The 26,967-nt window shown below is 51.7% G+C and overlaps 2 protein-coding genes across 17 annotated transcripts in view; both read right to left on the bottom strand.

The window, feature by feature from the left end:
• Positions 1-395: 395 nt before the first annotated feature.
• LOC125328547 lies at positions 396-5,869 on the bottom strand. The gene is made up of 15 exons (XM_048309423.1): positions 5,463-5,869; positions 5,159-5,223; positions 4,895-5,011; positions 4,374-4,707; positions 3,708-3,798; positions 3,481-3,618; positions 3,268-3,397; positions 3,086-3,163; positions 2,739-2,913; positions 2,391-2,584; positions 2,110-2,265; positions 1,849-1,950; positions 1,341-1,443; positions 1,010-1,066; positions 396-719 (listed from the first exon to the last, which is right to left on the bottom strand). The coding sequence occupies exons 1-15, from the start codon at positions 5,641-5,643 to the stop codon at positions 520-522; spliced, it is 2,121 nt and encodes a 706-aa protein (XP_048165380.1). The 5' UTR covers positions 5,644-5,869; the 3' UTR covers positions 396-519.
• A 2,086-nt stretch (positions 5,870-7,955) lies between these two features.
• The window catches only part of TRPM8 (transient receptor potential cation channel subfamily M member 8), an 87,829-nt gene continuing 68,817 nt past the window's right edge, over positions 7,956-26,967 (bottom strand). For 9 of the 16 annotated variants that reach the window (XM_048309902.1, XM_048309901.1, XM_048309903.1 and 6 more), the window contains 14 exons: positions 26,680-26,775; positions 26,114-26,276; positions 24,487-24,632; positions 23,848-23,960; positions 23,056-23,272; positions 20,509-20,600; positions 19,662-19,800; positions 18,735-18,906; positions 18,387-18,564; positions 15,783-15,973; positions 13,962-14,061; positions 12,729-12,762; positions 11,362-11,448; positions 7,956-9,757 (listed from right to left, as the gene is read on the bottom strand). In XM_048309902.1, the coding sequence (XP_048165859.1) occupies positions 11,398-11,448; positions 12,729-12,762; positions 13,962-14,061; positions 15,783-15,973; positions 18,387-18,564; positions 18,735-18,906; positions 19,662-19,800; positions 20,509-20,600; positions 23,056-23,272; positions 23,848-23,960; positions 24,487-24,632; positions 26,114-26,276; positions 26,680-26,775 (1,692 nt within the window). In that variant the 3' untranslated portion in view covers positions 7,956-9,757; positions 11,362-11,397. Of the gene's footprint in view, positions 9,758-11,361; positions 11,449-12,728; positions 12,763-13,961; positions 14,062-15,782; positions 15,974-18,386; positions 18,565-18,734; positions 18,907-19,661; positions 19,801-20,508; positions 20,601-23,055; positions 23,273-23,847; positions 23,961-24,486; positions 24,633-26,113; positions 26,277-26,679; positions 26,776-26,967 lie in introns of those variants that run through there. The other 7 variants (XM_048309907.1, XM_048309908.1, XM_048309905.1 and 4 more) reach the window with 6 other exon arrangements.

The following is a 26,967-nucleotide window of genomic DNA, read 5'->3' on the forward strand; positions in this document are numbered from 1 at the left end:
CCCTCAGGCTCTCCCCCAGCCCGGCCAAGCTGCCCGGCAGCGGCGCAGCCCCGAGGGAGCTCCAGAGGAGCCGGATCAAGAGGCACCTCGGAGCCCTCAGCAATCCAGACAGCAACACATGGGGAGGAGGACACAAGACGGTGGCTCCTGCCCGGGACAGGGCTTGGGGCCATCTCCAGGCACCAGCCTCGCAGGGATCCCTGCAGCCCTTGCCCCTGCCCACCCGCTTTGTCGGCAGCGCTAAGGCTTCAGCACAGCCACCAAAGGCCAAAGGGCTTATGGCCATTTTCCCTTCTGCGCTGCACTCCCGGGGGACTTGCTGAGCACAAGCACCCTTTTTCTCCTCTTCCCCTGTGCCCTGCAGACACTGGGCACCAAAAGAAAGCTCCTGGGAGTCTGTGTATTATAACACATTCTATATTCACACACTAAAGAAAAATGAAAAGAAAAAAGAGCAATCCTAAAGAAAAGGAAAATCCTTGCTGGCTCAGGTGGGCCCAGCAGACAGAGCCTCCCAGATCACCTCCACACAGAACTCCAGAAGCGCAGGCAGCCAAGGCCCGGCAGACGAGGCCGTGTCTCCCATGCCCTGCGGAGCTGATCTTGCAGCCTCTGGACTAGGGGGTATGGACCGGTGTCCGCTATGCCAAGGGCAAACAGTGTTTGCAGAGCCAGGCTTCTGATGGCAGGGCTCACATCTCTCCTCATATGTTCAAGGGCTGGAAGAGAGAGGAAGAGAGCTGTGGTCAGATCCTGGATCTGCAGGGACCCGAGGAGAGCCCCCTGCCAGGGCCATCCCAGCCCGCTCTTGCCATGGCCAGGAGGGAGGAGGGACCAACGGGATCAGCCCGAAGGTGCTGGCCACGAATCCCCCACGTGCCCCTGAAAGCTCTCTGTGCTCTGTGCACACCGCCCCTCGTCTGCACAGGGAGCAGAGCCCTCTGCAGCCGGGGCAGGGATTGCAGCTCGCTCTGAAAAGCCCCGGTGATGCCTTGCTGCCCTCACTCACCTAACCAGATGAAGCGGAAATCTGACGATTGCCTCCTCAAGCGCCGTGCAGCGATCTCTGGGAACACAGAGGCGGTCACGGCCCCAGCGGCACAGCTCCCTCGCAGCGGCGCTGCCAGCCCCGTGGCCACACGCTCTCCTGCCCCGGCAGGGCTCAGCCCGGGCCCTTGCCGCATCCTGACGCCCGAGGGCACGGCTGCGGGAGGGCGGCAGCGGCCCCGAGGGCAGGCGGGGCTCCACGGCCCCGGGCCCGGATCCCGCTGCCGGGGCAGCAGCCGGGGCTGGGGCCGAGCTGCGGCGGGGCAGGGAGGGGCCCCGGGCTCGTGGCTCACCGATGAACCCGACGGCCGCCTCTCGCAGGGACTCCTGCGGGCTGTCCACGTAGTTGATGGCCTGGTACAGGTGCCTGGCCACTCGGCTCCTGTCCTCTGCCAGCTGCAGAGAGCGCCAGGAGGGAAGGGTTGGCGCGGGCTCAGCCCCTTGGCCGGGCCCTCCCTGCGCCCAGCCCTGGCCTCCCCTGCCCGCACGGCCCCGAGGCCCGGCCAGCAGCCGCTGGCGCCGGGCTCTGGAGGGGGCCGAGGGCCGGCTGCTGCCCGGGGAGCTGCGGTGCCGCCCCGCGCCACAGCCCAGCGGGGCCCGGGCTCCATGGGCACCCGGCTCGGGGCCAGAGGAGCCTGGAGAAGAGCCTGTGCGGCCCCGGGAAGGGAGCAGTGTGTGGGGTGCAGGCTGGCACCCCTGGGTGCAGCAGTGGGCAGGGGCACAGCTGCCAGCCCCACACACTGAGCACGACGAGCAGGGGGCTTCTCCAGGCTGCAGTTTGGGCTTCCACACCATCCTTACCAGGCACTCGGCAAACTTCCACAGCTGCTGCTTCTTCAGCGGCTTTTCAAAATCCTTCCTCTTCAGGAACTTGGCCACACAAAGCAGCGTTCCCTGAGAGGCCTGGAGAGCAGCAGAGACCCAGAGATGGCACCACAGCCCAGGGCACAGGACTCGCGTCCCTGTGCCAAGGCCAGGAGGAGGCTGCAGCCCACAAGGCCCCAGGGCAGGAGGCAGCTGAGCCTCCTCCCAGGGGGCCCCCGGCAGCCCACGAGTCCTCACCTCTGCCACATGCCGGTTCTCATCATGACAGTGGAAGAAGAGCGGGACCAGACTCCTGCACACTTGTGTCTTCAGAGGCTTTTCTCCTTCTTCTGCCACAAGAGACATCAAAGTCCGGAAGACAGACATGGACAGCAGCTGCACCTGGCTATCATCCTGTGAGAAAAGAAGACCTCAGTATCTGCTGCTCCAGGCCCACCAGGGCACAGGCCTGAAAATCCCCAGGGCACCAAGTGTCCGGGAGGCACCCAGTGGCTGTGGCTGAGGACACCGAGCCTTACGTTGTCAAAGAGTGGCAGGAGCGCCTCAGCCAGCTGCAGGGCGATGGGGTGTGGTATTGGGGCGCCATTATACGTAAGCACACTGCTGAGTACAATGATGCTCATCCCAACCACGTCACTGGCATTTTCCCGCAGGAGCTTCACAAGGCTTTCAGTCAGGCTCCACGTTCTTTCGGCCCGTGTGGAACACAAGGCTGTGCAGCCTCACCCTGCTGCCACAGGGCCCAGTGGCCAAAGGCCTCTCCCGAAGCACTCGGGCAGCTGAGCCGGGAGGCAGGAGAGCTGGGAGCAGCTGCCTCAGCGCCCAAAGCCCAGCCAAGCCCAAGGGACTGCATTCCCCAGCCCCACGGTGCCAGCGCAGCTTCAGCCGCTGCCCCCTTCTCACCACTGAGGGATCGCCTCTGAGCACGAGGAGGGCCCTGAGTGCCAGGCGACGCATCTGTCTGCGCTCGCTCTGCAGGTATTTTGATGAGATCTCCACAACACTGTCACCACATTCCCTCAAGTCCAGGCACTTGAGCACCTGAAAGGCACAGGGCAGTGACAGGGGAGCCGCCCAGCAGGAGCCCAGAACTGCCCAGGGCTGGGCCCAGGCAGCAGCGCAGGGCGCGGGCACCGTCCCAGGCAGCTGCGGCTGCGAGAGGGCAGAGAGCTGGGAGGCAGCTCAGCGAGGCAGCGCTGGCCGTCAGTCTCACCTCCACAAGGAACGCCAGGGCAGGCAGATCCCACTTTGGCTCCACCCTGCTGAGCAGCTCAAGGAGGTGGCGTGCGATCTGGGAACAAAAGGGTATGGATGCACAGTGCATCTCCCTGCAAGTGGAAAAAGGAACCAAGAGCCTGAGCCGGGGGGGGGAAACCTCTCCCAGGACTGACTCACAGAGGTCTCGTCTTTCTTTCCCGACCACCCTGCCAGGGGACTTGTGCCCTCTGGAAGGCGGCTGCTCCTGGGCACCCTCCTCTCCCGGCCTTTCCTGGTCAGCTCAGCCGTCCCTCGGTGACGAGACCCTCTGGCCCACGACCACGGGGACTGTGGGGGGCACCCCAGGCACAGAGCACAAATGTCGGGGCAGCGGGGAGTAGGGGCTCTCACCTGGCCAGCAGAGCCACGGCATAGGGGTGGGTGTCAGCACAGAGCAGCGCATCCCAGCCACGCTTGCATTGCACTGCCACCACCACATGCTCATACTCCAGTCGGCAGAGCAGAACCTTCAAGGTCTGCACTGCAAACCTGTGTGCAGAGTAAAGCCCAGGTCATGTTGTGGGCACTGGCTCCTGCCCTGGGGACATGGCAGGGACAGGAGGACTGGCATGGAGCACCTGCTGGGGTTGGTGACAAGGCCGTGTTCCTCCTGGCATAGTCTCCACAAGTTATCGACCTTCTCTGTCATCTCCACTGTACTGAAGAACACTTGGGAGAGCAGATGCACAAAGAGGCGGGGAAAAAACACCCTGGGTGTTACTACACGTGGGCAACAGGACACCTGGAGGATCTTCCACATCACCACAGTTGCCTGCAAAGGCCAAACCACCTCGAGACAGCGCTCACTGCTGAGGCGTCCATGTGGCAGGGCCCGAGTGTGGAAGGGGAGGCCAGGGGAGACGCAGGGGGAGCACCGGGCCTGGTGCCCCTGAACCTGCCCCTAGCCCAGGTTTCAGCCCAGCGCCTGAGGCAGGGAGACGCAGTGGGCGAAGGAGGATGGGGAGCTGCTGGAGCGGCGACCTGGGGGCGAGCAAAGGCCAGTTCCAGAAACTCACAGCCAGGGCAAAGACATCTGTGTTGTCCCCGTCGGAGGTGCGCGTGCTGTGCTCTGGCCAGCTCCCCAGCACATCGAGGAGCAGCAGCAGTGCTGGCTCCGCAGTCATGGGCGAGGACATGAGTGTCTTCCACATGGTTGTAGCAGCTCTGCAGGGCAAGCATTCTGTGTCAAGGGAGTCTCAGCCACCAGCCCACCGCCCCTCGCCGGCAGCACCCAGGCAGCCCACCCCTGTAGGAACTGGCGCCTGAGGGAGCCTGAGGGAGGGAGCATGGAAGCAGGCTCGGGGGCTGGCATGCCAGGGCTGGGAAATGGAGGAGCCAGAGGGCCCTGGACTCTCTGTTTGTCAGACACCTGGGACAGGCTCCGCAGGGTGATGGGCTGGTGAGCCCTGTGGGCAGGTGGGCCCCATACCTGTCACATGATGGGGCCACACGCAGCAGAGTTATCCCCACATCGGCTGGGTGTGCCTCAGCCAGCTCCAGCAGGGTCCTGTCCAGACTCTGCTCATCAGACTCATTGGCCATGAGCCACTGGTGGATGTCCCTGACCATGGCGGGCACCTGGAGAAGGCACGGGGAGAGTTGGAAAGCTGCCAGAGGGAGTAATGTCCCCGGCTTCCCCAGAGAAGTGCTGCCCTTCCCACTACACTGCGACGGACACAAAGGCTTAAAGTGAGTGACCAGCGGGCACAGCTTGGGGGGCCAAACCATTCCTGGGGGAAAAGAATCACGGCCACAGGCTGCTTACTTGCTTTGCAACAGAGACACTCCTCTGCACAAGCAAATCCAGCATGGCAGCACTGGTATCGGTGCTGTAGACGTCACAGTTTTCCATGGACCCAGTGCCCACGATGCTGGTCTCTTCCTGCCAAACGCACTCGATGAATTTGCAAGTCACCAGCAGGAGAACAAAGGACAGGGAGGAGAGGGATGTTCCATGGGGTGCTCCAAGGGCGGTGCTCAGCTGAGCAGCGACAGCAGGCCCAGCCCAGGTGGGGATGGCTGCAGGTACCTGCGCTGCTCTGCGGAAGCGGCCGTGGGCACCGTCCTGCTCTTGTGTTCGGTCCAGGGCTGCATCTGGCAAAGAGCGAGCGCAGCCAGAGCTGAGGGGCTGCAGGAGAGGCCGGAGAACGCAGCCCAGCCCTGCGCTGCCCAGACAGGGACAGCTCCAGGATAGCCAGGGGATGGAGCACGGCTGCTGCAGCCCCTCTTCTGTCCTGTCCATGGGCATGTCCCCAGGGGATGGGACGTGATGGGATGGGATTGGGCCAAGCTGTCTGCAGGCAGCAGCCCTGTGGCCCAGCTCTGCCACTCACCCTCCTGCGGCAGCTGGAACTGCTCCACCTCTGCAGGCTGCTCTTCTGGGGCAGCTCCAGGGCCTTCTTCCTCCTCCACCCAGGCCAGTTTAGGCACGATCGGGGGTCTCTGCTCCATGTCACCAATGGGATTTAAGGTGACTTCCTGGAGAGAGATCTCAGAAGAGCTCTGACTCATCATGTTCCGCAGTCGTGCCTTGAAGGCACCCACAAGACAGAAGTTTTGGGAATGCCACAGGACAGCAAGTCCTGCACTGTGTTCTCAAGGGCTCCTGCCACAATGACAGGAGACTCCTCGTCAAGGATAGTGGTCAGCAAAGCCAACGGTCTGGCCTTGAGGGCACCGGCCACAGGGATGGGAGGGGCCTCGGAAAAGCTCTGGGGCACCAAATCCCACAGTCTGCCCTCGAGGGCACCTGCAGAGAAGCCTCGGGAAGGCCACAGGTCACCAAGTCCCGTGGTCTGGCCTCGAGGTCACCTGCAGGAATAACGCTTTGGAAAAGCTCCGGGTCGGCAAGGAAAGCGTGCGCTGTGCGGGGGCTCCTCACGGCACCGCTCTGTCCCGTCCTGTCCCGTCGCGTGCTCCGAGCACTGTGGCGTGGCCGCGTCGCCGCCAGCCCCGATGTCAGCACGTGTCACAAAGGGCCCTGGGACACCCTGTCCCGTTCCACCCCACGGTGGCCATGCTGCACCGTGTCACAAAGGGCCCTTGCACACACTGCCACCTGCCCTGGGGCCGCCCCCAGCCCAGCCCAAGTGGCCCAGGTTGGAAGGAATCCCTTGTCCCAAGTGTCTAAGGCAGCCCGACAGGAACTTTAGCATCGGCTCCAGCCATAAGCAAGCGCTCCCCTGCTCTGCGGGCTCGGGGCAGCACCAGGAGCCCCCACGGCTGCCGCCGCGGGAAGGGCTCGGGGTCTTCCACAGAAGCTGGCACGGCCTCCTTGGGACACGTCCCGGCCGGTGGCCATCTTAAAGCCGGGGCTGTGACACAGACAAGGAACGTGTGGGCCAGGGCACGAATGCTGCTCTGGCTCCTGGGGCCCGGGGAGCGCTGGAATCAGCAGGTGTGGCAGAGTCCCCTCCGAAGCAGACCTGCCACCCCCCGAGCCCTGGCAGCGCTGGTGCCCGTCTCCTGCCCCAGAGACCTGTGCCCCCGGGGGGCTTCTGTGCCAGAGGGCAGCCAAAGCCAAGGTGCACTGGGGTCTGTGCTCCTTCCTGCAGGGGGCTGTTGGCAATGCATGCTGTCAGATCATGTTGCTACTTCCTGGAGTGAAGTTTTTCATGCAAGGGATTAACAGTAGCACAAAAACACCAAGAGCTGCTGAGGTTCAGAGGATGATGAGATTACAAAGAGACACTGTGAAGTTTCTTTGTACTTTCCTGACTGTCTTTCTTGCATTCTCAAAAAAAAAAAAAGCAGCAGAATCCTAAGTTTATTGCAGCGTTTGCTATGTGTCCAGCTGAGGTCAACAAGGGCTATGCAGTGCATTGGGAACATGCAGAGGACAAGGATAACTCTTGGAGAACAAAAGATTCTGTATCTCTGATAATGGCCACCACCTGGAAGGTGCAGTCAAGGAAAGTGCTAGAAGCAGACTTGCTCTTTTTGTGCACATTGCCGTACACCCTCTGCTGCTGTTTCTGTGGTGTCCAGAGCCACTTTGGCAGCACTGACTCGGCAGCCCTGCTCGAGGAGACGTCGCCGCCCTTGCCATGGCGGCAGCAGCTGTGCGGGCCCAGAGCTCTGTGTTGAGGGGCCTCGGTCACAGCTCCGTGGCCTGGGCAGCCACGGGGGCCCGGGCTGGCCGCCAGCCCTGCCTCTGCCCACTGCCCCTTCTTGGCAGCAGCCAGGGGCCGTGCCCAAGCAGGGCTCCCTTTTCGCTCCTTGAAGGTGTTGACACCAAATACTGGGCGATGGAGGAGTCAGGGCTCCACAGCCCCAGGGCCCGCTGCCAGGGGGGGGAGGGGCCCCGGGCTTGTGGCTCACCCATGAACCTGGTGGCCGCCTCTCGCAGGGACTCCTGCAGGCTCGCCAGGTACTCGATGGCCTGGTACAGGTGCCTGGCCACTCGGCTCCTGTCCTCTGCCAGCTGCAGAGAGCGCCAGGAGGGAAGGGTTGGCGCGGGCTCAGCCCCTTGGCCGGGCCCTCCCTGCGCCCAGCCCTGGCCTCCCCTGCCCGCACGGCCCCGAGGCCCGGCCAGCAGCCGCTGGCGCCGGGCTCTGGAGGGGGCCGAGGGCCGGCTGCTGCCCGGGGAGCTGCGGTGCCGCCCCGCGCCACAGCCCAGCGGGGCCCGGGCTCCATGGGCACCCGGCTCGGGGCCAGAGGAGCCTGGAGAAGAGCCTGTGCGGCCCTGGGAAGGGAGCAGCGTGTGGGGCGCAGGCTGGCACCCCTGGGTGCAGCAGTGGACACGCACTGACTTCAGAATTTAGTCCTTACAGAACATTGTTTCACAGTTACATTCACACATTTACAAGAGAACAGATCTCTAGAGCTATGGGCAATCACACAGCAGGTTTTATATAGGGAAGGAGTGAACTAAAAGCACAATTTTCACATCAAATACCTATGAGTGATATGGGAAAATAACTTCTGTAAAGGAAACTTAGCTCAAGAATTTATGATGCAAGGTAACTGGCATGTGAATCAATGAAAGCCCAGCTCCTTTCCTTCAACTTTTCAGCAGGAAAACACAAATACTTAGTAAACTATTACCACTGCTATTGGTAGTGCTGGATCCCCCAGGATCATGTCATGCACAGCATACAGTACAGTTGGGTCATGCCATGCAGTGAGAAAAGAGCAGCAACCTCTCTGATACTATCGTAAGGATTTAAAGCTAGCAGAGAGTATCCAAAGAAGGGCATGAAAATGATGAAGGGACAAGAGGGGAAGCTGTATGTGGAACAGCTGAGGTCAGTGTGCTTGTTCAGCTTGGAGAGAGGAGGAGGAGGAGGATGAGACAGAGAGGAGATCTGATCAGGGCCTGCATTTTCCTCCCGAGGGACAGCTCCGATCTCTGCTCTCTGCGACAGGGACAGGACCCAGGGAACTGCTGGAGCTGTGCCAGGGCAGGGTGAGATTGAATCTCAGGGAAAGGCTCTGCCCCCAGAGGCTGCTGGGCACTGCCCAGGCTCCCCAGGGAATGGGCACGGCCCGGAGGCTGCCAGAGCTCCAGGAGCGTTTGGACAGCGCTGTCAGGGATGCCCAGGGTGGGATTGGTGGGGTGTCTGTGCAGGGCCAGGGGCTGGATCAGTGATCCTTGTGTGGGTCCTTTCAGCTCTGGAGAGTATGATTCCATGATTCCTAGACACTGGGAACGAAGACTGATACAATGCTTTACCATGTAAATAAATGACATCTGTAGTGCCTTCAGTTGGCTGTGCCCTCAAGTTATACCACACAAAGTGTGACAAAATTCAGCTGCTACCTTAGACAGCACAAAGAGTCACCTCACCATATCAAGCATTGCACTATTTAAAGCTTCCAGCAATATCTTCTCCATTTCCAAATGCAAACACATCAGCAGACAGATGTTGGGAAAGTCAAATGAATTTCAGCATTCCCAGGATACAAATTATCACTAAAGAAACCAGCAAGGATTGCACACAAGGCCTTTGGCAACACTTCCTAGATGAATTCAAGTCTCTCCCATGCAGGGCTGTTAATAGTTGAGCTGCTGCACGGTTCCAGGTAGAGTGGCAACAAGTCCACAGTGGTCATGTAGAGTCTGAAATAAGGATGCAGGGTTGGACCAAGGGCTTTCCTGGGGGGATGATTCCGAAATCCACAGCATTCTGGCACGCCAGCATTCCAGACCTCAGCAGGTCTGACAGACAGCCCACGCAAGGAACAAGCGCGACCTGGCTACTACAGGACGGAATGGGAAGGGAGATGGATTCACTCAGACAAGCAATTAGTGCCTGAAGGAAACCCATGCATGGGCCCCTTTGAGTGAAATGGAAAAGCAAAGGGATTTTGGCAACAGCAGCAGAACTCTTGGAAATAGGAGTGCTTTGCAACAGCAGCTTACAGGGACTAATTGCTGCCACTGGACATTAGGGCAGATGAAAAGAAGAAGAGTTTGGGTAACGTGGGAATCCTGCCGGAGATAAGCAGTCATCTCCTGTTTCACCACCACCTTGCAACAAGCAGAAAGGGCTGTTTGATCAACAAAAATCAAAGTAGCAAGCAAATCCTGCTGATTCCTGCTGAGACACTGACACACTGGTGCCTCCGTTACCGTCTGCTTGGGGGTTACTGCCAGCTCCGAGCAATTTTCTTCATGAATTGGTACCTGTGTGAGCAACAGAAAGAATTGGAGAATAGAGAGCTCCCAGCCCACCTCAAGGCTTTGCTTTCATCCTCACAACATGAGCTCAGGTGACTGGATGCCTTATTGCAACCCTTGGGCTCCAGGAGCACTTTGCAGCACTGATCCAGCACACAGCGTTTTGCTGGAGGAGCAGAGACACCGTCAGAAGCAAAAGCAAAAGAAACACCTGCATGAAAAGCACCTGTAAGGGCCATCCATCTTCCCTGAGAGGGTTGGCAGGCCCTGGCACAGGTTGCCCAGAGCAGCTGTGGCTGCCCCTGGATCCCTGGCAGTGTCCAAGGGCAGACTGGATGGGGCTTGGAGCAACCTGGTCTAGTGGAAGGTGTCCCTGCCCATGGCAGAGGGTGGAACTAGGTGAGCTTTAAGGTCCCTTCCAACCCAAAGCATTCTGGGATTTTAGGATTCTTTTGACAGCACTATTATCTATAATGAGAGGTCTTTTCCACAAGCTCCATTATAAACCACTGTCCCCTTTCCCAGGCTACCCCACTGTATCTAATTACAACCACTTTTCCAGCCTCACTGCAGCTCCCTTTGACCTGAGCATGCACTCTTAGAGCAGCATTGGACTAAATGGCCTCCAGAATTCCACTATTCTACAGTCTACTCTTTAGGGAACTTGGAGTGCAGGGCATCCTAGAACCAGTCCAGGAACTGGTGATCCTTGGTAGATTTTATTAGGTGGTTGCAAGTCATTCATGACTAAATGGAACTCAGGTCAAGTGAATATTCAATTCTCCCAGGGAAATGGTGAGACAGCTGACTGGGGAATGCTTGGCACAGGTTTAAGTTCTGTTGGACGAAACCTCTTTGTGGAAGAAGGAGCCAGGCCCTAATGTCCAGGCTGATCAAGTTGTTCCAGGTTATCTCGCTCAACAGTTACACTTCTTAACCTGCTGTCTCTAAGGGTGACTGTGTTCTCTGCATCCATCTGTATTCTGTTTGCCTTTCACATCCCACCAGTACCTTTGGCTCCAAGCCAATTCTTCCACACAACTGGAGGCAAAAGGACACAAAGCTCATGACCAGACACTCAACTGGACGAGAAACTTTGGATCAGCTATTCACACTGCAGCTTATTGTACAGGACACGGGAAGGCTACAGCAATCCAGCCTAACGGCCCACTTGGGTAGTGGGAAAATAAACCTTATTCCTGCCCTCACTTCTGTCTTTTCTATTTGGGTTGCCTGTTCTTTAGAGTTAAAAGGGTACCAAGGGCAAAAGATCCAGCACAGCAGTTCCTCATTTTGTAGAGGGCCTCCAGCACAAAGACAACTATAATAACCTTGGGTTAGTCACAGTTTTTGAAAGGCAAAGAAGCAAAATAAGGTATTTTAAACTGTGCCAAAAACTGATAGAAACCCCAAATGGAAAATGGTACTTTTCAGGAAGAGAAACACAAACGAGGAATAGACTTTGGGTCTCCTTCTTTCCCAATATCAGACAATACAAATACAAGCATCAACAATTAATACTAACTCTTCCTCCAAAGCCACACCAATTTAACACCACAAATGCTGGTAAACTTTTTTCAAGGCTGAGAAGGGATTTAAAGAGGGCTTACCCTGCTCTGGTAGCTGCTCTTGGATTTCAGCTGCACTCATTTAATTTTACTGGAAATCTCTTTCAGAAGGCCTTTCAAATCAGAGAGCTTAAAAAAAAGAAGAAGGAGGTTATTATTTTTGTGAAGTCCATCTAGCTGAAGGAAAGCAATGCTAATGAGTAACATAAGTAATGAGTAATTGCCTCTCCAAATATCACACCAAATACAGGAGTGCTCAAAAGGACACTCCCAATTAGCATGTTCATCAGGGTAATTAATGCAGCAAGCCCTGATGCCGCTGTATTTTAGTGGGTTAACCAGCAGTTACCAGAAGAGAGAAGCAAGAGATGGGTATTTATTTTCAGGAGAGAATCAAGGTTAGCAGATCTCCTTTCAGTTTCAAGAGCCACAGACTCACTCGCCATTTCCCTTTCAGTCTGGGAAGCAAGCTATGTTTTGCAATCTAAATTATTTGACAGCAATCGAAACACTTGGAAGCATGTGTGGGTCTTTTCACCTGTGAGCTTCTCAAAAGTCTGTTCTCCATATCAAAGCCACTCCCCACTTCAGAGGCCAAATATGTATGATTCAATCAAGCCTCAGAAAAACACCCATTGTGAATGTCTTTTCAACATCACAGTCATAAAAAGAGTATTTGTATGACAATTCTGAGAACATACTCTCTGGTAGATTGGTAGCTTTATATTGCCTAATTACCCCATGCCTACAGCACCAGAAGCTAAACTTGACAGACACCTTTGGGAAGGAGACCTTTCCAGTGTGTGACATCCCTTCTTCCCATCGGTGTTTTCATGGGCCTGTTACACAGCGTAATGATGCAGTTTTACTCTAAGATGGAAATTGCTTTTGTTCTGTTCCATTCCACAGTCAATACTGAGAAACACTCCTCCAGTGCTGAGCAAGTGTCTTTCTGCTTCATTTTCCAGCACAGTATGAAGCTCTCGTGGCTTGGAAGGGATCTTACAGCTCATTGTGTCCCACCCCTGCTGTGGGCAGGGACACAGGCTGCTCCAAGCCCTGTCCAGCCTGGCCTTGGACACTTCCAAGAATCCAGGGGCAGCCACAGCTTTCCCTGGGCAACCTGTGCCAGGGCCTCGCCACCCTCAAAGCCAAGAATTTCTTCCCAATATCCCATCTAAACCTGCTCTCAAAATTCAAAACCATTCCCTCTTGTCCTAATCCCTATGTGCCCTACACATTCCTACCACGGAATCGAAGCAGCACGATAAAAAATCCCAATTAAATTGGGTCCTCGTGACAATAACAAAGACTGCACATGGCTCTGGGAGGCTCATTTTCCTTGCCATGGCACACCCCCTGCTTTAGCAGAGAATCACATTCCCCAGAGCAATCTGAGACAGAAGTACCTTTGCATCCAGTTGTCTAAATCGATGCACCATCCTAAAAGCAGAAGGAGAACATGGAGCAAAGGGATCAGTCTGGATACCAAGGAAAACTTGGCGAACTACCATGCCCCAACTCCCCCCACTGCCCCATCCTCCCCCAGAGGCAGGGCTGCACGTGACTGGCATCATTTTTATTACAAGTAAATGAACTAACACCATTAATTACTAATAGTAGGATGCTCTTCCATTTTTCTTCTCAAGGTACTTTTGCTTCCAGTACCAAAGAGAAGTTTTTGGTATTTGTTTGGCTTCTTAGCCAATGCTACATGTCTCTGGGTAGTCTTAACCTCAGCACTTACTTGTGGACAGCAATGTTCATGCCCACGGACATGGAAGGGCGTGGTTTTTCTTGCCCATTCCTATCAGCTCTCTCTCTTTGATTAAGGGAAATACTCAAGCTGCTGGAAGTTAGCAAAGTTCAGGAATCATACAGAGCAGGTTCTGTAGCAGTGTTGTTTCCTTACTTTCTTTCTGTTTCTTTTTTCTCTTCTATTATTACTCTGAAAACACTGAGACAGATCCCAAAGATAATGTTTTCATGAGCTGGCAGTCAAAGAAAACATCAAAGTCTAAGTCTCCCAGCTTCAAATACCAAGATTCCAAAGAGCCTTCTCCCCTCCTCTGAGGTCTTCCCTACTCATGCTACTAAGTACAGATCTCCATCTGGATTACTGCTGTGGGAATGTCTGATATTCCAAGCCTAATGGTAAACATTCTCTGCTAGCTGTATAATCACAGAATTCTCTAGGTTGGAAAAGATTGGGTCCAACCATTCCCCCAGCACTGCCAATTCCACCACTAACTCGTGTCCCCAGGTGTCACATCCACGCGGCTTTTAAACCCCCGCCCCGAGATGGGGGTTCCACCACTGCCTTGGGCAGCCTGTTCCAGGGCTGGACAACCCTTTCCATAAAGAACTTTTTCCTGAAATCCAGCCTCAACTAATGCTACAGAAGAGTCAGCTGTAGCAGTGCTTCCCAGGATGAGATCTCAAAACACCACGGGAAGACATTTTCTTCTCTGCAGCAGACATAAAAGCGCCACCGTGTTGCTTCAGAACTAAAAAGCACATTTATGCTGAGTTTATTGACTTACTCCTTAGTTTGTAAACATTTAGAGCTGCTAAAAACTCGCCTTCACTAGAAGTGTTCAAGAGAAAATGAAGAGGATGAAAACAAAGAAGGGTAGACTTACTCTTCTGATGAATCATTTGCTTTTGTATTGATTTTGACAAGGTAATTTTCCTTCATGACAGCTTCCCATGCCAGGATTTCATTGTCCTCATTTCTTGAGCCTGGGAAATGTATTTGAAGAAAAAAAATAGTTAATTTGTCTTTCCAAAGCCAAGATGCAAAAAGGCTGGGTCGTTGTGTGCATTCAGAGGTTAATGTTCCCTTCTCCACATCCTGAGCACTCGCAGCCCCACTGCCCACCCAGGACACAGCTCTGACAGAGGTGACACCAATGCCTTTCATCAAATGCTCCTGGCAACCAGAGGCACTTAAAAATACAAATTATGAGCAAACATAAAACCCAAAAACCCCCACACAAACAAACAAACAAACACCTTAAAAACCCCCAACCTTACAAGCTCCAAAAATCTTTCCGGATTTTTCTGAGTCTTGGTTAACACAGGTGCCTCTGCTTCAACAAGCACAGGATATTCCAGCAAGTTCCCATCTAGGTTTGAGCTTTCCATTTGTTTCTACGTTATCCCCTACTGGACCATTAAGAGTAACACATGTTAAGAAGCATGATTTTTCATTGAATTGAAACACTCCAGAACGATGAAGAATTGTCTTCTCTAAAAAGCATTTTGTAGTGATGCTGTAAATTCAGGAGTGATACAGAGCAGCCCACTCTGAGGCATGAAAGTCCTCCAGGGTAGTACTTCAGCATTTTATCCTGTTCCAAGAGGACAGCACAAACCACACGGGTTTAAATAAAAAAAAAAAAACCCTGAGACAAAAGAAGCCCGGAGCTGGCAAATGGCTGAAGATCTGTTTCTTCCACCCAGAGCTCCTCTGACTTCTCACAGCCCTCAACTGTTCTCCCACATTCCATTTAAGCACCCAAATCCCAACCATTTCCAGAGGAGTTAAATGGGGAAGGCAGGATTTTACAACAGTCAATACATCAGTGTGCTTCCTCCACGCAGTTCTCGGTTCTATCATCAGCAAAACCACAATCATTTTCTGGCTCTAATTAATTCTCCTGTTCTTTCAGAGCTACAACATCAACTTGCATCATTTGAGCAGGAATATCTGCCATCAAACAGCTTCCCCAGCAAGGAATCCACACAGCCAGATCTGGACAGCCAAAATGATTTAGTGCTAAGCAGTTTTATACCCCAAAGCAGGCTTTTCCTCCTAAACTAGTAACAAATCCAGCCTGTGCTGCAGGGCAACAGGCAGGTTGCTGATGGATGGGAATGAGCCTGTCAATTAACTCAACTTATCCTCTCCCAGCTGAGAAAACACTACATTTGTTGGGGGGGGGAAGCTTGTTAAAACAATTCCTATCTGTGTCCTCTGACAGAGAAATCAAAGGAGAAACAGCTAGAGAACTGACTTGCCATGATTTTGAGGTGGTTTGCTCATTTAGCTACATCCAGAGGGCCAGGAAACTGTTTATTCTCTTTCAGTCGCTCCCTAGCAAGCAGAATGAATTACAAAGAAGCCAAACCCACAACTTTGCAAAACTGGGAAACAGCACAGGCAGCCCTTAAGAGTTAGGATTAATTTGAAGTCTTAATTGATTTACATACACGAGGCAATTCTACCTCGAAATGGCGCGGACAAGAAAGCATTGCATAAATCTCACTCGAAAACTTGAATCTTACTGCAGAGATTTCCAGCAGCACAGAGGATTTGCATGACAGAGCTCTACACTGCCCCTGGAAATTTCCCAGCACGGCACAAAATGCTTGGAATGAGCACAGGATGCCAGGGAGGAACTGCAATGCACCTGCTGCAGAGCTGACTTTGGGGCACCAAGGAAAAACGTCCAACTCACAACAGATCGATGGCTCTTTGCTCTCCTTATTACAGCAGCACTTGAAGCATTTCCTCAGCACCATGAATATGTAGGCAAAGATGACAAAGGGGAAGGGGATGGTCAAGCGGCTGCAGTACTCCTGGACCAGGAAGTAACGCTGGAACTTCCACACCTGGTCGTTGTTCTCCTGCACGGATCCAACAGTGTAACTAGGGGGAAGAGAGAACACACCCAGGGTTAGCTGTTCACCCAAGAGCTGCACCAGAGCCAAGGAACACAGAGAGCATTCCTCCACTGTACCAGGGCATGGTTTGATAGTCACAGGATCCCACAGCGGTTTGGGTTGGGAGGGACCTTAAAGCCCATCTCATCCCATCCCACCCCTGCCATGGGCAGGGACACCTCCCACTGTCCCAGGCTGCTCCAAGCCCCAATGTCCAGCCTGGCCTTGGGCACTGCCAGGGATCCAGGGGCAGCCCCAGCTGCTCTGGGCACCCTGTGCCAGGGCCTGCCCACCCTCCCAGGGAACAATTCCTTCCCAATCTCCCATCCAGCCCTGCCCTCTGGCACTGGGAAGCCATTCCCTGTGTCCTGTCTCCCCACCCCTTGTCCCCAGTCCCTCTCCAGCTCTCCTGGAGCCCCTTTAGGCTCTGCAAGGGGCTCTGAGCTCTCCCTGGAGCCTTCCCTTCTCCAGGTGAGCACCCCCAGCTCTCCCAGCCTGGCTCCAGAGGGGCTCCAGCCCTTGGAGCATCCCCGCTGGACTCGTTCCAGCAGCTCCGTGGCCTTCTGATGTTAGGGGCCCCAGTCATTCCGAAGGTGGTAATTTTTATTGAGTAGGAGGTTATTTGGTTTGTTCTCCTCCTTAGAGAGTAATGTGCAAATAGGAGGAACTAAGCAGGAAAAAAAAACCCTTGAAGTTACAAATCAACCAGAAAAAATCTGAATAAGGAGAAAATACTCTATGTACTTTTACTACCTCAGTCCTAGGCAATCTTCTTCTAGCCTAGACACACGAAAACAGGATGCTTCTTCACAAGATACTGCATCTTTTTAATTCACCGGATAACTTCTTTCTTAGGAATAAAACCCAAACCTAAAACACTTACAAATAACTTGAAAAGCTCCTGAGATTTTCAGTAGAGGTATTAAGGACACTCCAAGCACAGATCAAACCCACGGCACTAAGCAGTGTATGAACCCAGCAAAGCAACAACCCACAGGAGTGAACAGTGAAAGGCTGCCTGGCCTTTAAATGGCAGATGGATGCTCCCAAAATGCCTCTGCTGGGAGCCTAATGGACCTTTACATGAGATAAATGAAAACCTTCACCTGGTGGAAATTGTCTTTTTGTTTAAAAGATAAATACAACTGGTAAAAACTAGGGATTTTTTTTACTGGCAAACCAGCATAAATTAGAGCATTTACCATTGGGTGCTGTATAAGTAAGTGTTCTAGCAAGTACTAAAGGTTTTTAGGGTAGATCTGGCTTATTGCTACACCTTCCTTCATTATTGTGAGGTACTCGCACCCTTCATAGGGAGTATGAGCATGATTGTCTGTCCCCAGGTCCTTGCAGGTCAGGAAAACACAGATGTGCTGCGCCAGTCCTGGCTGCCTTGCCAAAAATCACATTTCTGACTGTCTTTAGAGTCCAGGTCAGCCTGGGGACAAAGGTTCAGAGCTGAGGGGAGAGCAGATCCTACATCTGAGGCATTCTCAGCCCTATCACATGCAAACATCTCAGGCCAGGAAACACCGGCAGTGTCCTTCAGATGGGAGATCCTCTTGAGGAGCACCAAGAGTCCTGTCAATACTCCTGTTGCCAAAGCAAGCACCTGCCAAGGTACCATCAAAATACAAAAATAAACCTAGTGGTCCTCAAGAAGGGTGGCCAGAGGTTTTGAGTACTCTTGTTATGTTGTGAGTGAGTGTAAAGCAGAAAAGGAGCAGGGCTAGGAAAGGGAACAGAGCCACAGCACTAATGCACGTGCATTCCCAAGTGAGACAGGAGGGCAACACACCCCCTGAAATCTGGTATGAAGGACTTCCCATGATTAACTCAACTCTCTGCCAGAGCTTGCAGTGGAAACAACAAAGATTTCTGGAAGAAGCTGAGGAAGATTTTCCCTACTCTTGCTGGTCTAGAGATGATGGCACTTTGCAAGACAAAGTCCTTTTCTGTGTCCCAAGGGGATGTGGCCCATCGCCTGTGGTGCAAGTCAGAACAATAAATGGCAGGTCCATCAAAGCAGTAACAGACCCATCCTCAGCACAGGGCAGTTCAGGTTAATAAAACCACAGTGCCCTGAAGAGACAATGATAACAACTCATTTATTCACTCCAGCAAGGTCACTTGGGCAGCAACTCCCACGTGGAAAGGCCCTGACCCAGTGTGGCCCACGGGGGGTCACACCAAGCCCACCGTGCAGAGGATGCTTAGAGATGGAGTCAAAGGACAGGCAGCAATCCCTCCCCAGGACCCTGCACCAGCTTCCACCAAGCTGCTGTCAGAGATGCAGAGGCAAGGGCTGGCTCCCTGCTGTTTCCCAGCACTCCACTCCCTTTCCCAGAGATGTGTCAGCAGAGAGCCGGCCGGGCAGCCACCGCTGCGTCGTTACGTACCCGAACATGGCCACGAGCAGGTTCACAAGGAGGATGTTGGTGGAGAGCATGTAAATGCACACGAGGGGAATGGTGATCCACTCCGGGAAGCGGGGCTGGTTGTTGGCATCCAGCTCCACGCACAAAGGCTTGGACTCGTTCCCAGAAAAAGTGCAGTGGTCAAAGTTGTAGGTGGTACCTCAGAGGGCGAGAGAGGAGAGCAAACAGTGAACTCCTTATTCTGCTGGGCCCAGCCCCAGGTCCTGCCCTCATCCCTGTGGCCTCCCCATCAGACTTGGAGGCAAGGGGTCAGCACAGGGCTGGACAACCTCTAGGACAGAGCCTTCCACCCTCCCAGAAGATAAATACCATCAATATCATCAGGGTACTGGCCAAACATGGCCAGGTAGGGCTCGTAGATGACCGACCGGAAGATCCACTCCCAGCGGTGCTCGTTCTTCCTCAGGATGCCTTGCCTGGCCACTCCAAAGGCCACCATCCACACAGCGAAGAGGAAGAGGAAGAAGAAGACATCTATCATCTGAAAAAGGACAACAGGCATCAGTGCCCCCCTGCAGATCTGTTGCGAGCCACGCGTGGCTTTTTGCTCCCACCTTCACCAACGCACACGGTGATAACTGACCGCTCCCATGCGGGGAACTTCAACAGTGTTTATGCAACCATAAAAGCCAGGCATGCTCTGGAACACAGGATACCCCCCTGGCATCAGACAGGCTCCACAAAAGCCAGAACCACGTACAAGGACTGTGGCTGCAGCCCCTGCAGCCAGCTATGAGGTGAAAGCTTCTGGAAATGCCACTCCGGATGGCTTCCAACCAGCATTTACAGCCCAGACACTCTGGCCAATAGTTTCATGAATTTCTAGCACTGTATGAGAGGCTCCTCAGCACCCTCTTCCTCAGGTACTTGTGTGATGGATGCAGGGGAGGACCAAAATCCTTCTCTTGTACCATCTATCATCCCTGTCTTGTTAGGGGAACACTCATGTGAGCAACAGAAATACCACTGAAACGTTTGAGACATGGAAGACAAAAGCTACTAGGAAGCAATTTTCCTCTTCTGTTCTTCAGCCTGACCCTTATTCTTTCCCTTGGCACAGAAAAATGCCCTGCTCTTAATCAGCTCCCATTTAAATCTTAATTCATCCTGTTTAGCAGATTTAACTTGCTGCCATCATCAGAATGTGCTGATTTCACTCTTAAGGAAAGAGGGGAAAAAAAAAAAAAGTGTCACATCATTTATTTAGACACTCTTGAATAGCTGCCAGAATCTTACCATCCTCTGCAGCATAATAATTTTGGGTCCTAGATTCCTGCTAACTGTGAAAATATGGATGAGCCTCAGGGTAAAAACTATGTAGTCCAAACAGAAAATGACTCTCCCAGAATACCAAGAGCTTTCATCAGAGTGAAGCCTGATGGAGACAGTAAAAGAAAACAAAGAGAAGCCTTGGGTGAATCATGCAGAAATCAGAAGAAAACACGCTGAAACATTGAAATGGGGCGGGCAAAATGAGTAATTGGAAAGCAGAGCACAGCTATCCTGGGCCCCCACCCTCCCCCATCTAACGACAGGTGACAGAAATGGTTAATGCATACCTTGTTTACACCCTTTCCTCCTTACATGCATCATCCCTGCATTTTGTCTTACCCTTAAAGCTATTAACAGCAAAGGAATTTGTACCTGGAGCTACTGCCATGGCCCCCCACAAGCACCACACTGCACTGAGGCAACAAGGACCAAGTTACAGCTGACTGAACAATTGCTTCGGACAATGTGTTTCCCTCATTTCACTGCCATGGTTTTTAACTCACCCCATCATGTAAAACAGCTTCTGGCAGATAATGACACTGTTAGGCTGCTGTAGGGGCAATCACAATCCCCTTAAATACAACACAGAGCCCAGACGGTCATACTAAATAGTCAGTAACAGGAGCCAGAGAAAATCCTAAAGATCTCCTGACCTTTTTATAAGTCAACACTTGGCAATAACTTGGGGCCTTCAGAAAGGACAGGGAATTTCATGAACACATTGCTTCCCCAAAATTTCATTACAGGTTGTAGTCAAAACCCAGCAAGGAAGCAAAGCCATACCATGGACGCAAGAAAAGGTACGACTCACCTGAACACAATCCCTGCTATGAAGTAGAAGATTGCAAGAGTATCCATAACATTCCACAGGTCTGAGAAATACTTGCTGCCGTTCATGTACCACTGGGAAGGGAAGAGAACAGAAAGTAACCCCCACACAGCACAGTTTCCTTGCCCAATTCACTTTTTGTCACACAACAGGTACACCAGAGTTCAGATGGCTTTCAATTTCCCCAAAAAGAGGGGTGTAATGTATCCAGCAATGGCACAAGTTACTGGTAACCTCTCTTCTGGGGTCTTGGTGTGACCCATGAAGCACTGTGGGGAAATAGAGGTCACAGTCTAAGGGTAGCTGATGTATCCTGGCTGCTCTTCCTTCACAGAGCTCATTCCCTAACCTGCCCCCAGCTACAGGCACATGCTTTGGATCCAAGATGCAGATGTAATTTATTCTTTTAATTACGCAGCTCCCATTTCTGAATTGCAAGCCTAGTGAGAATCTCTGCTCATTCCCTGATTGACTGGCACAGCAGCCTGGATCCAAAGCCTGTGCAAGAACCAACTTCTGGAGTCAATTCAGAGGTGACTTGTAAGAACAAGAAGCTTAATCAGGAGAAACCTCTGCCAGGCCTGGAGAAATAAACTGTGTCCCCAGCCATTATTATTTTTAATTTCAGTTTTCATTGGAATAATCAAAGCTGCAGGGAGTACTGCCCAGTGACTCTCTTAACTGGCATATCCAAGGAAGATAATTCTGCCCTTAGTATTTCTACAGGAAACAGAAATCAAGGGGAGTTTTCTCCTAGGTGCTGTCCCTGCCCAGTAGCTCCCTAAATCAAACACTCAGGGTTAAAGTGCACAGAGGTTGTGCCCAGATTCCTTCTCCACTGGAGAGAACAGAGCTTTCCTTCACACCCCACCAGTCTACCCACTCACCTGGCTGGAGGCTACCTCCATGTGGCTAAGGAGACAGCAGGGAAAAGGCCCCTCCGATTTCACTATGGCCATGACAGCTCTAAATGAGACTGAGAGCAGCTCCAGCTACTTACAACTCCCTGGGACCATCAGAGCTGAAATCAGGGCTGAGCCCATGGCTTACAGGTCAGAGATTGCCCCAGACCAAGGGCTGCTTTCTCCCCAAAACTGGTTATTCAACTGCAGCAGCTACAGTGGAACCCCAGGCACGCTACTCTTACTTAGCCTTGGATGTGAAAACAAAACCTGAGATACCCCTCTCTTCTTTTTTCCTTTAAATATAAAGGACACAGATACAATTTTGATGCAGAGTTAGACCAAGGCATATATGGTCTATCTCAGGGGATGCCAGGGAGGAAATTCCCTGAGAAGTTTAGAGGATTGGGACGCTGCTCTGCATTCTGCTCCGTTTCTCCTCCCCAGGACAACAGCTTTGCAGCCAGAACACTGGCTACAGAACTTTAAATCTTCAATGAAGTCTCTGTTTTAGCTGCCTCCACTGTCAAACTGGTAGAGTCTGGCCACCAGTTACTAATGGGAATTGCAGCAGCTCTATCTGCTCAGGGTAGTGAGAAAAAGGGACATTGTGAGCAAAATAAGGTTTCTATCCCTAAGGCTTTCCCCCAGGACTTTTGCTGGGTATACACAGGATGTGCAAGGACAGGTCCAGAGACACCAGAACCTAAATCAGCAGAAACAAACACTCCATTAGTGTTCTCATTGCAAAGAAATATTTTACTTTCCCCCCCATTTTCTTAGCAAGTAGAGTTGCCATAAACAGGGTTCCACCTTGACTATTAAAAGGGGAAAAGACCACAGGAACATCAGCAGCACAAACATCATCTGAGCTCACATAAAAAACATTACTGCAGGGTGGGATGATCCCACAAATCACCCACAAACGCTTGTGAGGCGACTCAGGCCTTACAGGAGAGCCAGAAAGCAGCGCTGCACCAAACCCACACACCCACTGCTCTTCTGACTCCCCCAGCATCCTCCCACTGCTCTGACCACAGCCTGGCAGAGACCAGCTTGCCCAAAACCCAACAGATTCCACGTGAAGTGAGGAGAAGATACCAGCTACGTGGCTGGCCATAAAGGCACTCCCACATGCTGTTCCCACACCACAAGTAATCCAAAGCTGGTCCCTGAGTCCACACCAAACCAGCAGAAACTGTACAGATGATTAAAAGCTAACAGAAATGCATAAAGATATGTGGCTTATCAGCAAAATAAAAAAATAAAGGGGGTGGGATGTAGAGAAGAGAGGCAGGAATGACCTAATCTAAAGGTATGCACCCAGACAACGTGCTAAATCTGACCCTTTATTATCAACTGCTTTGGCAAGCCCAGCATTCCTGGGAAATAGCTGCACTGGCATCAGCTTATCCTCTTGGTGCACAGACACTGCAGCTACAGGGCCACAAGCAGGAATTAAACATCAGAGGAAAAAAATCCCTCATTGAGCCCTGAGCTGCCTGAACATCTCTCCTAGGAAGTGGTTCCCCTGTCCCTGAGCACCACCCAGCACTGCCTTGGAGGGGAAAAACCACCCGGCTTTGGCTCTAACACTAAACTTTTTGGGGTTGCAAGCGCTGCCTACTTGTCTCACTTCATCACAAAGCAGAATGAAGACCAGCACGTAAAGGATGATCTCCAGGGCCGTGGGTTCCTTCTGGAAATCCATAAGCAACACGTAGGCGAAGAGCAACAGGAAAGCAATGTAGAAGATGACGTTCCAGGAGAAGACCACAAAGGGAGAAGTGAAGAAAGATACATAATACAAGAAGAGTTTCTTACTCTTCTCCACAGGCTTTTTCCTGAGGAATTAAAAGAGGGAAAAGGTCTCAAAGCATAGCTTTTATGCCTGGAAACATTTGTGTTCTTCAAGGTCAAAGTGAGAAAGGTGCAAAGTCCAGCTCAGGGTGTTACTTTAGAGGTAAGGACATCCCGCATACACTGCCCTCAGGCACTCTCCAGTGAACTGGTACATCTTCCAGCTTGGATAGGGCTTGGAGAGACCTGGGCTAGTGGAAGGTGTCCCTGCTCATGGCAGGGGCTGAAACAAGGTAAGCTTCAAGGTCCCTTCCAACCCAAACCGTCCTGTGATTCTATGATCTCAAATCCAAGATCAGAGTGAAACACTGTCAGAAGCTCGTTCAGCTTTTCACTACCTTTATTTAAGACTGACTGAACACTAGGACACGTCCCCCAGAGTGGCTGTGGAGTCTCCACCCTTGGAGATATCCAAAACTGGACACAGTCATGGGCAACCTGCTCCAGCTGATCCTGTTAGCTGGATGATCACCCAGCCCGACTTACCCTAAGATTCTACAACTAACTGACTTCCTCTCCCTCTGAAAAAATTTCCCATTAGTGAAAAACCAGTTATTACCTGAAGGAGATGAAACCACAGCCTATTAAAGGGAAAAAGAACAGGCACAGTATGATCTTCCAGTTCTTAGTGTCTCTTGAAATCTCTCCATACCACTGCTTAGAAAGGAAATTCTGCAAGGAAGAAGGAAACACCCTCATTTGTTCTAACAGCAACAAAATAACCGAGGAAGGCTATTAGAGAACGTTTGATTTGGGAAAAATAAACCCTAAACTTTCAGATTTCAATCAAAATACTTGAGATTCCTGTTTCAACAACACAGAAAGCTTTCTGCATCAGTAACAGCATGCTGGCTCCTTAGTGCAGCCATCCTCCATCTACATGATGAGGAGTTTAAAATGAGGCTGAGCAGGACCTGACCTGATCGATGAAACACTTATAAACCATTGCAATATATGCAATGCTCATCCATGCTGGCTGTTACACCCACACTGTGCACACCCAGAGCTGTGCCAGAGCAGAAATTACTTCAGGCAGCCTTTACTACCCAGCTCATTACGATTTATAGCCTGAAGTAAAGGTTTTTCCCTTATGATTTACATCTGTGGGTAAATCAGCCACCCCCTGTTTCCAGAGGAGGAGCCACACCCCCTGTTAGGTCACAAGAGGTACAGTACACCTTTTCTACACTGCCATTACCTGCACACCTGGCTGGGCAATAAACTGCTGGTCCTTGGCTTCCACGGCTAGCTCCAGACAGTTGCTCACTCCCCAGGCTTCACAGGAGTAAGTCAGCAGCTGCTCAGCCAGGTCTTCATCGTTGCTGTAGCACTCAGTGAACAGCTCTGGAAGAAAGAAGCGGCTCCACACTGAGCTCCAACTTCAATTTCCCACCAGCCCGGGTGCAAACATCTTCAGGGTAATATTTGTAACATCAAAGCATGCAGACACAAGAACGCTTCTCATGTTTTCAGCACTGCAGAACGACTGTGCATCGCTTTACAACCCCACTGCACATCTTAAACTTCCATACAGAACTCATGTCTGGATGGAAACCAGAACACTAAATGGACACAGAGAGCACTTAGTTCTGCATGAAAAGATTGAGTAAAAAACATTAATTTCTCTTTAAATGACTCAGTAAATCTACTTATTTTGCCCTCTTTTCTTAAATTCCATCTGGCACTGACCTAATCAATTACAGTCAGTCCCATATTAACATCTGGGTTGGAAAAGTCCGAATCTGATGCCTTTTCACTGGGAAATGCACTGTTCACTCCTTAGTGACTTGCTATATCATCAGGCCTGAGGGATGTAGATACCTTTTAAAAAGTCTATCTAAGCAGTTTTTGCTCTGTGGAGTAGGAGATACTCTCTGGAAACAAGCAAGATACTTCCAGTGTGGCCTTGTACTGCTCCTTATAAAGTCACAGAATCATTTAGGTTGGAAAAGACCTCTAAGGTCAAGTCCAGCCATTAAGTCAGCACTGTTAGGTCCACCACCAAAGCCATTCCCCAAGTGCCAAAAACCAAGGCCCACCCATGGGGATTTTCCAGACATGGCTAAATGAGGCCAGGACAGAACTGGTTTGGTCCTGTGGTGACATCACCTCAGTGAGAAGATTGGACTGGACACTTCCAGAAGCCCTTTCCAGCAGCACTCCTGTGGTTTCCTATTCAGCTGTTTCCAATTACCCTTTACCTGTCACCTGCTCTGACTTGGGGAGGTTTTCTGCACAGGCAAGACATAACCCCTGAAAAAGTCCCCAAGGTACCACTGTGTTGCATCTCCCTCCAAATTAAGACGCCACCATCCTGCACCACAGGATCTTGTCATCTTATTGTAAGTAAGGCCTATGATTTTGCTGTTCAAAACTTAGGAATTCAATCTACTTTTTACATGCAACTTGTTCTCAATTCCCCAAAAGTACACCCACAAATCTGAAGGGTGGATTTTCCCAACCTGCATTTTACAAGTACTCAATATGGAAAGTTTCCCTTTTTCCATATTCTCCTTCCTGTTTGTTGGCACCCTTCTTCAGCCTTGCCAGTAGAGCTTTTCTTCAGCAGCTTTTCTTCCCCATGAAAGAAGTTCTCTACCCCAAAATAAACACCTCAGAACACCCATCTTTTGAAGCCAAGCTTTTAAGACAGGACACAAAATTACTACTGGGAACAAATGGTGTGGAAGAAATTTCCAAGCAGTAAAAACGCATGCTGGCATTAAAGAAAATTTTATTTCATGTTACATATCTATAGTTTTTAATTCCCTGGTCTCTGGCCCTTCCTACTGAATTCCTAAAGGACTCACAGAGCAGGCACTTACCTACTGCTCTTGTCTCATACTCGTTAGCGAGTTCCTCAGACTCACCAGCAGCATTTATATCGTTCTTCACCTTGGCCATACTTTTCAGGAGCTTACTGGCCCCCAGGGCTGCCAAAGTGCAGCCTCTGGTCTGTGGGGAGAGAGTGAAGTCATGCAAATCCCTCTGTGAAGGGAACATGATCAGAGAATCCTAAAATCACAATGATTTGGGTTGGAAAGGACTTTAAAGACCATCTCATCCCAACCCCCTGCCATGCAGGGACACCTTCCACTATACCAGGTGGAATCCTTTAAAAATTATTCTCCATTTTGCAGCTTCTCAGTTCCCAGTCCAGAATCATCTATTTGATTCTACAATCATTAAATGACTGTCTAATCCAAGTTAGAAATTGGATTTCAGTCAAACACTTGGAACCAGAACCATCCAACCAGTGTCATCCAGCAATCACCTCCTCTTGTGGGGCTGTGTTTGGAGTTGGATGTGGAGCCTTCAAACACCTACAAACCAAAGACACAGAACCCCACTGCACTGCCTGCAAGGAGGAATAAAGGAGAACTCAACTTACTTGCTCCCAAATGACTTTGGACAGCTCCTTCTTGTTCTGAAGAACTGACCAAATAAACAGAGCTTGCAACGGGTGCCTTGTGATAGGACACTCCTCCTGAAAAAGAGAGCAGGAACTCAGACCTAAGCTCACCAAATGTTTTCCAACTGGAACAAATCTGAGCCTGGACTCTCCTGCTTTCGTATTTTCTTCCTTTCACAGCCACCCCACCAACCCCTTCTCTCAGCTCTCTGCCAGTTGTCACACACTACCGTGAGTGAAGTTATATTTGATATTTATACGAAAGCT

Source organism: Corvus hawaiiensis, chromosome 7 (genome assembly GCF_020740725.1).
Source record: "Corvus hawaiiensis isolate bCorHaw1 chromosome 7, bCorHaw1.pri.cur, whole genome shotgun sequence".
NCBI lineage: Eukaryota > Metazoa > Chordata > Aves > Passeriformes > Corvidae > Corvus > Corvus hawaiiensis.

Coding starts and splice junctions, on each gene's coding strand:
- LOC125328547 (XM_048309423.1), bottom strand. CDS start 5,643: ATGATGAGTCAGAGCTCTTCTGAGATCTCTCTCCAGGAAGTCACCTTA. Junction 3,164..3,267: donor GAAAGAAAGACGAGACCTCT/GTGAGTCAGTCC, acceptor TTTTGTTCCCAG/ATCGCACGCCACCTCCTTGA. Junction 1,951..2,109: donor AGAACCGGCATGTGGCAGAG/GTGAGGACTCGT, acceptor GCTGCTCTCCAG/GCCTCTCAGGGAACGCTGCT.